The sequence below is a fragment of the Podarcis liolepis genome, assembly GCF_965112155.1.
Source record: "Podarcis liolepis genome assembly, chromosome: 5".
Classification (NCBI taxonomy): domain Eukaryota; kingdom Metazoa; phylum Chordata; class Lepidosauria; order Squamata; family Lacertidae; genus Podarcis; species Podarcis liolepis.
Genome location: NC_139556.1, coordinates 34269538 through 34283438, shown reverse-complemented (window position 1 = coordinate 34283438; position 13901 = coordinate 34269538). Strand labels below are relative to the sequence as shown.

Sequence of the window (13901 nt, the reverse complement as noted above, 5' to 3'; positions counted from 1 at the left end):
CTGTCATACTGAGGCAGAGGGGAGGGGATTTCCCTTCCTTGCAACTATCCAAACACACAGGGAGAGGGCAAAATGCAGGAAGCCAAGATGCAGCCCAACCGAACATGCATGTGCACTACAGCATAATGCTAAGCTGACTTCAGATTCTCAGACCTTTATTGGCATATGCAAAAGATTCCGGTAGGATTCAATACAAAAAAATTCCTGCATGAAACACTTAAGTTGCCTGTTGAGTTTGGTGGGGTTTTTTCCCTAGTAAGTATGCTTAGGACCCCACCCTCTTGAAATTCCCAGGTTCATGTGCTTGCAGAGGATTGCAACCTTAACTACCATAGTTTCGCAAGCCTGGTTAGCACCTTGAGATACACTGTAACTTACAAGTACAACAAAGTGCCTCATTCCATATTGGATACAGAATTTTGTGTGGGCATGCATTTGTTTATTTTTTTATCGGCAGCAGATTGATTTCATCATATAAAAGAAAAAGGATGTTTAAAAGCAATTTTGAGGAAGTTTCTTTTAAAAAAATAAATAAATCCGGGGTTCATTGTGGAAGCCAATGTTGCTCCAGGGCAAGTTTAGAGAAGTGTTTTGATTCCTCTTTCCCAAGTCATAGGAAGTTCAGTGCAGCCTTCGGAAGGGTGAGTTTCCTGCAAACGAAAAGCCACTGGTCTTTTTTTGGTGCTGTCACTCCCTTTGTTCTTATATGTTTCAAACTGAAAATAAATGGCAGGGAAGCAGAAGTCGGCATACATTTTCAGAATCTCAATTTGGACCAGAAGCTGCTGAAAATGGCAACTCTGTGCTTTTAAGCTTCCCTTCTGCAATGTCTAGTAGTAATTCTATCTGTTCTGATGTCGTATGGGTATGCGTTTTCCTGCCTGTGCACACCATTGGCAGTGGCTGCTGCAGGCTGCTGTGTGTGCAATGCCGAGTGCCTGATATCACAGCACAGACCTATTAGAAGGGTTAGAGCTAGAGGCATGGCTGCTGTTTTCAGCAGGAGGCATGCAAGACTGGATGTTAGGGATGCTTTAGCGCTGGGTTTTCTTTTTTCTATTTTTTTTATTCAAAGTTATAACAAAACATATTTTCCAAAAACATATCCTTATTCCCCATTTTTTCCTCTCCCCACCCCCGACAAAACCCATCCCCCACCCCACCCCCGACTTCCCTCAGTTCCAGTCTTTGGTTTCTCCAATAATGCTATTTTCTGCATGTTACAGAGTTGTACAGATCCTCCAACTGTTTAGCTACTTATTATCAGTAAAAAATTGTGGATGTTTATTCAAAACCTGCCAAGGAGTCTAGTTCACTTTGTTGCATCTTCAAATACTTTGTGAAAGGTTCCCATTCATCCTTAAAGTCACAGTTATCCTTGTCCCATAGCTTATGTGTCAATTTTGCCAGTTCTGCATAATCCATCAATTTTTCTTGCCATGATTCTTTAGTTGGGATTTCTTCAGTCTTCCATCCTTGTGCTACCAGAACTCTCGCGGCCGTTGTCGCATACATGAAGATGTTTTTCAAATTTTTTGGCAGGTCTTTCCCTACAATCCCCAATAAAAATGCCTCGGGTTTTTTAACAAATATTAAATGGAACATTTTCTTCAGTTCATTGTATATCATTTCCCAATTTTTTTTAATTACTTTACAATCCCACCACATATGATAAAATGTTCCCTCCTTTTCCTTACACTTCCAACATATGTTTGAGCTAGTTTTGTACATTTTCCCTAGCTGCACTGGTGTTGTATACCATCTGTACATCATCTTCATGTAGTTCTCCTTCAGTACTGAACAATCTGTAAATTTTAAGTCAGTTTTCCATAATTTAACCCAATCCTCCATCATAATATTGTGACCTACATCTTGTGCCCATTTAATCATAACTGATTTTACCTCTTCATATTTCATCTCCCATTCTAATAGTATGCTATATGCGGCCTTCAGTAATTTCACTTTCCCTTCAATCACTTCCGTTTGAGCGCTGGGTTTTCTGCATCAGCAGCAAATTAGGTTAGATGGTCTTTCCAAGATTCGTTGCATGCTGTGATCCAAGCACCAACAACTGGATGTAATAGAGTACACTGTTTAAGAGTGTTTTGTGATCCACAGTGTCAGAAGTTGGTTAGAAGTACAGTAAGAGCAGCAGAAATAACATTCCATCCATCCATCTCTAAGCAAAGATCGTCCAGCAGGGTTACCGAACCCACCCCATTCCAAAACCAGACCCGCTATTGGTCTTGTCCGCTCAATGTGCCGGATCTTGACACCCCTGACATACAGTGGTACCTCAGGTTAAGTACTTAATTCGTTCCGGAGGTCCGTTCTTAACCTGGAACTGTTCTTAACCTGAAGCACCACTTTAGCTAATGGGGCCTCCCGCTGCCGCTGCGCCGCCAGAGCATGATTTCTGTTCTCATCCTAATGCAAAGTTCTTAACTTGAGGTAATATTTCTGGGTTAGCGGAGTTTGTAACCCGAAGCGTATGTAACCTGAAGCGTATGTAACCTGAGGTACCACTGTATATACTTTGCTCAAAAGGCCATTAAGTTTGAGATGGCTACCAACCACTTTAGCCATGATGAGGATGAGCCCAAGGAGAATTCTCACACCAAATACTTTGCATCCTAGAGGGAGAGCAGACTGCAGTGATCCAACAATTGTGAGGAGCGATTACTTCTGACGCTACCCTATGTGGACTCATACTGGCTTTTTAAAAAACAACAACAACAACACCAAAGGTTTGTTATATTTTAAGCCACCTGATGGATTTTTTAGAAGCAGAAACTGCCATAAACAAATCTTTTCCTGGGACTCAAACGGTGCTTATTTCTGAATAGCACATGTACAGAAACGCACTGAAGGAACTCAAGAGACGTAAATGACTGTAACACCCCTCCCTCTTGAAAGGGCTTCGGGAACTTTTGCAGGAAGTCCTAGCATCCCCAGGCTGGTAGAAACCTTGGAACGCCCTGCCCGTTTATGAAAACGGTGACCGATCCCATTTCTGAGGGGCTGCAACCAGCTTGGCTTGGACCAAGGCAGCAGCTTCAAACCTCCCAGGCGGGCAGGTGGGGACCTCGCCCCGCCAGTCTGCCAGGAGACGGGCAAGCGCGTCTCGCGCCCAGGCTGCGTGGCGACGTGCACGCGTGCTGCGCCTCTCTCGGGTGCCATCGGCAAAAGCCCTTGAGGCGGGGATGGGACGACCCTCGCCGAAAGTGGGGGGCGGGGCTTGGCTCCGGGGCCGGCCAATGGCAAGTGGCACAGCGCTGGAAGCGCCACGTGCAATGGAAACTCTCTCTCTCTCTCTCTCTCTCCCCACTCTGCGAGTGCCTCCCGCGGGAGAGGAGGCGGCGGCGGCGGCGGCGGCGAGCGGGCTGTGTGCAGCCCCCTCCCCTTTGTATCCCATTCCAGCCGGCGGCCCGCCTGTCACTCAGAGGCGTCGCCGTCGTCACGGCCCTCCCCGCCCCCCCGCGGGCTCGGCTCTCCTCAGCTGGCAGCCGCCTCGAGAGCGGGAAGCGCCTCCTCCGCTCCGCCGGCCGCTCGCTGCGCGCCTTGCCCCGTCGCAGTGCATGGAGGGCACTCGTCCCGGGCCGGGCGCAGCGCGAAGACGGGGCCGGCTGGAGGAGGAGGAGCGGCGCCTGCCCTCGCCCGCTGATAGAGCGCCCTTCTCGGGCCAGCAGGAGGCGGCGGCGGCGGCAGGCAGGTAGGAGAAGGGAGAGCGCGCCAGGCTGGGAGCGCGCGGCTTCCCCGGCAGCAGCCCCTCAGGAGCAACTTTCCGTCCTCCTCGTTCTCCTCACCACCTCCCGGCTGTGTGGGGCTGGCCGGGCGCTGGAGTCCCCGGGTGGCGCGCCGGGCGAGCGTCCGCAAATGGATTACCCGCCTCTCTATGCGATGCTGTCTTGCTTGGTGCCGCTCAGCTGCTGGCTCGCCGCGGGCAGGGGAGCGAGAGCCCAAGGTAGGAAGGAGCGCGCGGCGCGGGGAAGGGCGCGAGCAATCAAAGGAGGGGGGGGGAGAGGGAAGCGGGTCAACCTGCCCGCCCCGCCTCGCGCGCCTTTGCATCTCATCTCTCTGGGCGCCTTGCTCGCGTCCCGCTGCCTGCGGGCTTCCTGGGTGGGCAAGAAGCAGGAGGCAGGGTCCGGGAGGCGCGCTCTCGGTCCACGATCCAGCAGCGCTGCCCGCTCCCGGAGAGCAAGGCTCGCTGAATTCAGGGCTTTCTGACTGGCAAAACGTGGAAGGATTCCGCGCCCCCCCCCGCCCAGTCTCTGTATCCTCACCGGCAAGCAAGTTCCACTGGGCGCCCGTGGTTCTTGCTGCCGCGTGAAACGGCGACCAGGAATGAATGCAAATGCGTCTTCTCGCCAGCCTGACCCAGTGGCCCGAGAGAGATGGAAATGCTGGTTTGGTTATCGCGCGGAAGTGCAGTTCGGCGTTTTGTTTTGTTTTTGGCCGGTCATCTGTCGTCCATCTGATCAAGTACCAAAGTGTTGCACCAAATGCTGCGAAACAGCCAGGTTTCACATTTCCAGGCACCCGTTGCCCTGTACCCTGCCCCTGACTGTACCTTAGAGGTGGGCCGGGGGCGGGGGGGGGGAATCCAAACAAAAACTACTCTTTGATGTTGACTTTTAGACATTCGAGATCTCTATCGGCTAATCCTGCTTAGGACAGGATAAGAAAGGCAGATTTTGGGAGCCATTTTCAGGTGCCTCTGATTTCCCCACTCCTGGCTTTTAAAGATTTTGTTTCTTACAACAAAACAAAGCCAACAACCCCCAAAACTCTTTAATAAAAACAATTTTTTAAAAAATGGAAGGGGAGATCCAGCATTTCCCATATTACCAGTGACATGTTTTCTTTTCAGGACAGGGAGAACACCAATTAAAAACTCACAGCCCCCACCCCTGTTCCTTATTAAGTTGGGATGGAGCCCTGAAACAAACGGCAAGCCCTAAACACAGAATTAAACTTATCACTGTGTTTTGGCTCTATGAGTCAGGTTTTCCAAATTAGCTTTATACCTCTGAACCTAAGCATGTTTCCTCCAAAGGCAGGTTCATGGATTTCAGCTGGACTGATGACATTTGACGGGTAGGCTGAGAGTTCTTTCCATTTACCTTGCTGCCCAAGTATTTTTAAACAGGTTCCATTTTAAAACCTTTGCTGCATTTGAAGGGTGCAGAGATGGGCAGTCAGTAAGGCAAAACAGTTTGCAGGAATAGGAGTGCATCACTCCAGACATTCTTGTTTTTTTTAAGATGGCAATGCTGTTCACCTCCATAGTGCATTTTTTAAAAAGCTTCATTTTGACAATTGATGCAGTAGCTAAGACAGTGCTGTTTAAGCTCTGATGAGGAATTGGAATACAGAGCTAACACATGGGATTCTTTTGCAAGCCTTGCCAAAGTATGTTACAATGCTGACACACTTTTTTTTTAAAGTTCAGTGGGATTCTCTACTTTAGAGGAACAGTGTGACATGGAAACTGCACAATGAATACTTTGGATGCTTGGTGTTAGCTGGGCATGCAAGAAGCATAAGGGCGTGTCAGTGTGAATTTCTTCTGCTGTGTTGAACATGCCCAGTTGACACTTTGTGAGCTACAGTTTATGAGAGGGAAATCATAAAGGTTTTGCAGGTGGAGGACGAAGAGCAATAGCTTCCCACTTAACAGAACTGCCCCTCTCCAGAAATATCAATGTTTGCAGCCATCATTCTTTTGGCTTACTCTGAAACAAAAGTTTGAAGGTTTGTAGTTAAATTTAAGAACCACTATAAAAAAAACTGGGTGAAGGATGGATAGAGGTAAAAAGTAAAGTGTCTCTACAAACCTTTGCAGGCCAACACAGTTATGTAGTAGCCCACCCAGATATGTAGCCCTCAGCCCATGTGTCTATTCTGTTTGTGTTCCGCAGTTCCACATGAGCACGGGGGAGAGTGCATAAAGCACTTATGAGGAACAGACCTGAATTTCCTGAGATTCTCAGCTTTAATTTATAAAATGAGTTTCTTATAGGGGAGTGTAGTCAAACTTTAAGTAGGCACACTGAAATTAATGGACGTGACAAACGTTGGCCCCTGAATTTCAGTGGGGCTACTCTTGAGTCAAACTTCGTTGGCTACAGCCCCTTTGTGTGTGTTATAAACAAATTTCTAACCCTTTGGATTGGTGAAAGCACACTTGTAAGTTTAGATTTTAAAAAAGCATGCCTCCTGGAACTTGTGTCTGGTGTGATGGTGGAACTGGGCAGGAGAAGACTTCAGTGCCCTGCATAGTTCCTTGATCCACCCACATGGTTAGCAAAACCAGCATAAGTTATGCAAAACACTTGAAATTGCAGAATAAATTTAAAACAATGAAATAGGTTTTGCAAATGTGTCTTATGTGCATTAATTTATTTGGGTGCCAGAATTCGTCTTTTTGGTTGTAGAATTTTTATGTATACATTTGTCCAGACTTCATACAGCTCTGCCTTTGTGTTGTTACTGGATGCATGTGTGATAGTTCCTTCAGGTGGCTCACTTGGAAAGTAGTGTGACTTGCCATGGGCCAATGAATGGCTAACTGCAGGACTAAGCCCGTGAGGCTGGAGGTGTGCATATCTTGAGAGGAGCAAAGGCTTTTCAAACACACGCTTACGAAAAAGGGGTTTCCCCGCCCCGCTCTGCTTTGAATGTATTGAAGTATGTCTATCTGTATTTATTTCCACTAGAGCTGCTCCTGTCTGGAAAGCTAAGTGAATATGGTGTGATTGTGCCCTTCAGTGCAGATTGCCAGGGACGGTTCCTCTCGCACGTGGTGTCTGGCTCGGTGGCAGCAAGGAGGGGCAAAGCCACCCACCCTCCCGCTCCTCCACCTCACCCAGGCCGGCGCAGGGTTGCCCGCAGCACCTCCTTTCTGAACCAAGACGTGCCTGGGAATCGCTTGTACTACTTCAATGTTACTGTTTTTGGAAAGGAGCTGCATCTTCGCCTGAAGCCCAACCGGCGGCTGGTGTCACCTGGCGCATTGACTGAGTGGCAAGAGGACTTCCGGGAAGTCTTTCGGGAACCGCTGCAACAGGACTGTGCTTTTACAGGAGGAGTCTCGGGCATGCCAGGTGCCGCAGTGGCCATCAGTAATTGTGATGGACTGGTAAGCAAAAGCGGATTGAGTCTTCTTCTTCTTCTTGTCCGCAGAAGAGATGAATCCCTTTCTCTCTCCTGTTTTCCCAGCCGTAGGACTGTCTTTGCCTTGTTACTTAAGCCCATCTGAGCCTTGCAAATAATTTTTTGCTATGAGTGTGTATTCTGGAATTCACCTTATATTTGTTACGGATATTGGGGGATAAAGTTGCCAACTTCAGATTTCAAAAATTTCTGTTTCCTGGTTGAAGGTCTGGCAGATCAGGGTAGGGGAGTACCAGCAGGTAAGTGGGTGTGAAGGAAATTCCCATTGTTCTGCTGACATCACGATGTTTTCCTTTTTAAATTCATCAGCCCTGCTTTTCATCAGCCCCTGTGCTGGCAGGATACAAAGTAAGAACACAACAGTCAGTTTCTCATGCAGCAGTGGGTGAAATAGAGCACGATGGGGCTATCTCACTAGTCTTGTGCCTTAGTGGGGCTCAGGGGAAACACCGCTTTTCACAAAAGAGCTTTACTCAAGAACTGTTGTTCATTTTATCAGACTTCTGGCTCTTACGCAGCACAAAATATTTGCTACTAGCCAGGCTGGACTTTATTTTTGGTTGATAGGTAACTCTGCCAACTAGAGTGTCTTGCAGAATGGATAGGATAGGTTCACCTGCAACTGTTGGTCTTATAAATCTCAGGGAACCACATGCTGCCAGCTTTAGGTTATTCCTCTGAGCATCAGCCTAGCTGCTGTTTTAAAGAGAATGGTAGCCTGCATGAACCACTGCTGGACCAGTTGCGGCACCTGCAGGCAATGATGACTTCAAAGATTCTGTGTTGATTTTCAGACTTTGGAAAATGCTTCCAAGTCACCTGCAGAATCCTAAAAATTTAAGTCTGGCACAGTGGCGTAGCGTGGGTTGTCAGCACCCGGGGCAAGGCAAGTAATTTGCGCCTCCTAACCAGTGGATTTGCGCCCCCTAACCCTAACCGCCAGATGTTGCGCCCGGTGCGGCCGGCCCCCCCTGCACCCCCCATGCTACGCCACTGGTCTGGCAAGGTTTCAAAGACCTGCTTGGCCTCATGGCTCGTGGGACCTTCATTCAACCGCTAACCCTGGGTACCATATCACAAACAGTTCTTGAATCTACTCTCAGTTTCCAGCTTAGTTTGCCATGGGGCAGGGGCTGCTGCTGTTGGGAGTAAAACAGGCTTCCTCAACTTCGGCCATCCAGATGTTTTCGGCCTACAACTCCCATGATCCCTAGCTAGCAGGACCAGTGGTCAGGGATGCTGGGAATTGTAGTCTCAAAAAACATCTGGAGGGCCGAGGTTGAGGAAGCCTGGAGTAAAACAACTCTAAAGTTCACTTGCACTCTCAGGGCTAGTTTCAAATGTATTCTGGAGCTTTGTAAATGCATCACACAAGTGCAGAATTCTAGATTTGGTACATAATTCAGCATCCTGAAAGTTTCAGCTTTTACGTTAAAGCTTTTTTTAGAGAATATATTCAAGTGTTTAATGGTCTGTTGCCATCTATGCCATTTCCTTCTGTACTGAAACACACAACACACACAGAGTGAATATTAGGGTTCTGAAGGCTTGCCCTGTCCCCTTCCTGGGCTACTACTATCAGGTCCACCCAGTGCCTGTACACTGAGTGTCACAGATGAGACCAGTAGGCGTACAGCCCATGAAGCCATAGTTTGAAGTGTCTGTATACCGCAAAATTGGCAGGTCTCTGTGCAATTTCGATGCTGAACAAACAGATGCAGGGTTGGTCGAGTCAGTGCCATCCTAACATTGCACGTTTGACTGAACATCTGTGGAGGTCTTAAAGTGTACCAAGCGCACTGTGCAATGTACCAAGTCCTGTGGTTTTAGTAACAATATCCTATGTTAATTGAAATCTTTGTCAATAGCAAACCTATTTATGCACATTTCCAAATATATGAGAATTTTGAAGGTATTTATTTGTTAGCTGCTTCTTCGTCATCACTGATTTCAAGTTAGACTGTATGGCCTTATGTGCCATACTTACTGGCAATTCAAAGGAGTGGGTACAGAGGCTCGGTTTTGCATGCCAAATACCATCTTGGATTTGAATTGGAAATTGATATATTATTTTTTTTTGCCCCGCTTCTTGTAGTAAGGCTCTTCCCTGTAGGTCCTCTCTACAGCCCAGTACTCCTTACATTTAACCATTTATTGTTATTATTTTTGTTTTCAGAGAAGGGGGAAAATGAGACACCCCACCTCAATATTCTGCTAGTCCCAATATGAGTTTTGTTGCATCAGAATATAACGAGCAATACAGATAAAGTGGAGTATTAAGGTTATTCCTATGTGTACTAAGTGTTAGGCTATACTTAGGGATCTGATAATATTGCCCCTCCGAAAGCTGAGATGGCATAGTTGAATAGCTCGGTGATAGAAATGCCTGTCCAAGCTGGCTATGGGAGAATTGATGAAGTTATATCCCAATGCATGGGTCAGTTTACAATGAAGAGGGTCGTGAGTTCTGGTATATACAGGTGGTGACCATTTTGCATGGGGTTCCGTTCCTGGCCTCAGTGCATGTCAGCAGACCACACATAAATCTGCCCTGCCCTCCTTATACCCCACCCCGTTTTGCCCCCCCCAGTTACACCCCCATTCTGCCCTCTTGTCAGTCCAAAAGGACCCAAATGCCAGCAGTCATGCACAAAAAAATAGTTGCCCCCTGTGTAATATTTCTGCAGGTCATTTCTGTTTCTGCAGAATAATTCCAGGAATTAAGCCCAAATTCAATGGCCTTGAAGTTGACACATCTTTACCACAGCCCTGCCCCTTGTTTATCACACTGCAGTAGCCAAGTGTTTTAGTTACAGTTTTCACCCACACAAGAGGGCAGAAGACAAGACAGGTTGAAGGTAAGACTGGAGCAATGAGAAACGTAAGAGAAACTGACGTTGGTGGACTCATCCATGCCTAGCAAGGATCTAGATACAGACTTGGTCTGCTGTGGACTTTCCCAAACCTGCCAATTAGTTTTACTCACCGTGAGCCTGCAGGGGCACGGCGTGTTTAATAAGTAAAAAGACAGAGCAGTGTCCCTTTGAAGATAAAAGATCAGGTGAAAAACCAACAATAATTGCAGGATATGTAGGAATGAACACCTCCAGATGCTTTTAGTCCCTTACATCAGAATGCTTTTGTCCTTCTCAACTGTGTAATTATGAACATGGGATCCGATTTTCCAAAGTGGTTTAGGAAATTAGAAGTTCTAATTACCATGGAGTTGAAAAGCTAAGTCTTGTATCATTTTGCAAACGGCACTACAGCTGTAGCTCATATGCCCCTCAGCCAGCTGCTTGTCATTTTCTAGGCAAGTGAGTAAGCAAACTAAGGAGATGCCCAGGAGTCTTCATCTGGCCAGAGCCCTAAATTTCCCTTGCGGCCCCTATATTTCATTTCAGTGTCCAGATGTCTGCTGAGTTCTCTCCCCCCTGCCCCATGATTTGCAGAAAGGAAAGATGGTGATTTCCTATAGCCTAAGCAAGTGGTATTTGGGGGACGGCATGGGGAATAGCATTCTTGTTAAATGTTTAGAATTGTAGCCATATTTTAAAGGGGGAACCAAGTCAGACAATTGAGCTCAGTACAAGAATTCTCCAGGGTTTGAATTCCCCATTTGTACCTTGAGATGCCTGTGACTGACATTAAACAGGCTCCCGCATTCTATATATTTTGTCAGATGCAGGAAAAGGTTTTTTTGTTTTGTTTTCCCAGACATTTCCAGAAGGAGGAGTTTATTTGTGGGCAGTAACTGATATCCTTCGAGAACTGTTTTACCTGTTTTTACTTGCTTAAAACTTTTTTGTTTTGTTTTTTGTATACCTCTGTGGTGGTATTACGAAGCTTAGAGTTCATAAATATTTCTGATAAATAACAATGTTGTATCTAAACTAACTGGAAGGAGTGTAGTGACATTTAAAGTGGGGGAAGCATAACTTGTGAGCAGTAATAATATGCATTATCTGAATTGGGTACATTAACTAAATCAAGTGATTTCAGCCCCAGGTTCTTAATCACCACACTGCCCTAGCAATTTCATCCAGGAAGGTTTGATTGCTCTCCCATCTGCTGGTGGGAGGGAAGCTCATCAGTCCCTCACCACTGGGACATAGAAACGTATTCTGGTGACCTCACTTATTGGGGCTGTATCCAATTTGTGAGGGAGGCGGGTGGCGCTGTGGTCTAAACCACTGAGCCTCTTGGGCTTGCCGATCAGAAGGTCGGCGGTTCGAATCCCCACGATGGGGTGAGCTCCCGTTGCTCGGTCCCTGCTCCTGCCAACCTAGCAGTTCAAAAGCACGCCAAAAAGTGCAAGTAGATAAATAGGTACCGCTCTGGCAGGAAGGTAAACAGTGTGCTGCTCTGGTTTTGCCAGAAGCGGCTTAGTCATGCTGGCCACATGACCTGGAAAAACTCTGCGGAGAAATGCCGGCTCCTCAGCCTGTAAAGCAAGATGAGCGCTGCAACCCCAGAGTTGTTCGTGACTGGACTTATGGTAACTGTCAGGGGTTGTTTACCTTTTTTTAGCCAATTTGTGGCCAGCTTTGCCTTCTGTCAGCATGTAGGGCTGGTGCTGAGGGAACTATTGCCAGTTCCCAATATGCCAGCCAGCCAGATTTAAGGTTTTTCTGTTAAGCATATAAAGCCCTAAAAAACTGGGGACCAGGATATCCCTATGTATCTACCTGTCCACTGTAGTTGTCTATGGGGACTGTCTTTGCTGCGCCACTTATACCAGAGATTCATTCTGTAGTGATTTGGACTAGGCCCTTCACTGAAGTGCCCCCTGCTCAGTGGATCATGCTGCCCAATGCAGTTAGACAGGCTCCAACATTGTATGCATTTTGTCTGATGCTGAAAACTTTTATTTTTACAGGCTTTCCCAGATGGGTGGGTTTATTTGCAGGCAGAGTTTGCTGCCATTTGATAATTTTTGTTGCAAACTGCTATGGTGGTTTTTTTTGCAGTGCTTAATATAAATTATCTCTCTCTGCCTGAAATTGCCTCTCTTCTTGGCTGGTGCCCTTCCAGATCTTTTTAAATCTTAGTGAAATATTAGTTGCAGCGGACTGTTCTTTTGCAGCTGAGATTCCTTGCCTTATGATCTCCAAGTAGCAGTTTTTATCAGTTTTCTCGTATTTCACTGTCAGTATTTCCTGTCCTGTTTGGCGTGTCGTCCTCTTTACCTCCCCTCCTATTGATTTATTGAGGAAACACTAGAGAGGGCAGTAATTTTATCCATGGCACAATGTGTAATGTCTGTGCCAAACTGTCTGACTTTTCATTAAACGACTGGCACGTTTCCAGCTTGGTGGATTCCACTGTCTTGTATCGAAACAGACTATCAATGGAGGTTTGAAACACCCCCATCCACCCATTCAGTTATTTCATTCCATAAAACCTCTCCGTTTTGTTTGGATAAGTTTATTTTAACGTTTTCCAAATGAAGCAGCCGTGTGTGCTGCCTCTTTCTGTTACAAAATTGAGTTCATTCTTGCAGTGCCTGTCTTGTTGAGCGTCTCAGATAGCTGCTTCAAATTATACGAATCACTGAGTTGTATTCCCAAAGTATCCTCAGTCACAGCAACTTTTCTGTGTCACACATTGGCTTCTAAATGAGAGCCATGTTATTCAAATGAGAAAGATGAAAGAACTGGGCTCTCAAGTGATAGTATCTACAGTATTTGAAGGACTAAACCTCCCGTTCCCTAGGCATGGACAAGGGAAACGTTGGTGTCGATAAGACTACAAACATAAAGGCTTTTGGTTTATTTCCTTCCCTAAGGATAGGAGGGGGAACAAAAGAAAAATATTGCAGTATTGGCTTTTTAATGGCCCACATGCAAATTATATTAGAAGGGCAAGTGAAAAGTGAGCACAGACAGCCTGGAGAGCATCACAGGCTGCACTGGTCCTTGTTGTCACCTTCTATTTTGGGATTGCATCCAAAACACACTGGCAATTGAGAACCTCCAGAAACAGACATAATCACTTCAGTGGCATAATAGTTGGCCGTGTGGAAAGTTGTGCCCTGAGATCCACTGGAATAGTGCAAGTGCTTGTGAGGAGAGCACTTTTCAGATTGCACATGGCTTCTGTTAAGTTGTGGGTAGACATAGCAGACGACACAGCGATTCTTCCAAGGCAGCTCTTTATTTGTAAGCTGGAACAGAACTGGCTGAGGGGCTCAGTCAGCCTGCTTATATAGAGCTCCAGAACAATGTAACTGTTGCCATTTTCTAAAGCTATCCAATCACTGAATGTCACTTTTGATCCTTCATTTGCATACAGACTATCCAATCACTGAACGTCACTTTCGATTCTTCATTTGCATAACTATCTACAGTATCCCCCTGCTGGCCCAGGGTGAGAACTTCAGTACATAACAGCTTCATCGGCACCTCTAAATAGATTTCTGACCCTAAGTGACTGCATGCTTTGCTTCTGGTGTTGGTTCCATTGTAGATGATGTTGGCACAGAAGAGGGCTTTTGCTTCCCACCCCACCCCCTTGTGGGCAAAGTCTCCTCAGCTTCAATTAGAAATGATCTGGCAATTTATGATCAGCATTGGCAAACACTTGGATCTTTTCTTTTTTCAACCCCCCACAAATTATACATGCACAACTTTTTTCTGATCTATGCATGCTCTCTCAGTGTTGGTGGGGAATGGCAAAACATTGCCTAGGCAAAGGCTGGGATTTTAAAATCCACCAGGCTGCTA

At 46.4% G+C, this 13901-nt stretch overlaps 1 protein-coding gene across 7 annotated transcripts in view; it reads left to right on the top strand.

The window, feature by feature from the left end:
• The first annotated feature begins 3332 nt into the window (after nucleotides 1–3332).
• The window catches only part of ADAMTS14 (ADAM metallopeptidase with thrombospondin type 1 motif 14), a 77997-nt gene continuing 67428 nt past the window's right edge, over nucleotides 3333–13901 (top strand). For 3 of the 7 annotated variants that reach the window (XR_014526175.1, XM_083503035.1, XM_083503039.1), the window contains exons 1-2: nucleotides 3503–3964; nucleotides 6720–7141. Coding sequence is in view for 6 of the 7 variants with exons in the window: in XM_083503035.1 (XP_083359161.1) it covers nucleotides 3877–3964; nucleotides 6720–7141 (510 nt within the window). In the remaining variant the exon portion in view is untranslated. Of the gene's footprint in view, nucleotides 3965–6719; nucleotides 7142–13901 lie in introns of all 7 variants that reach the window. The other 4 variants (XM_083503038.1, XM_083503034.1, XM_083503037.1 and 1 more) reach the window with 4 other exon arrangements.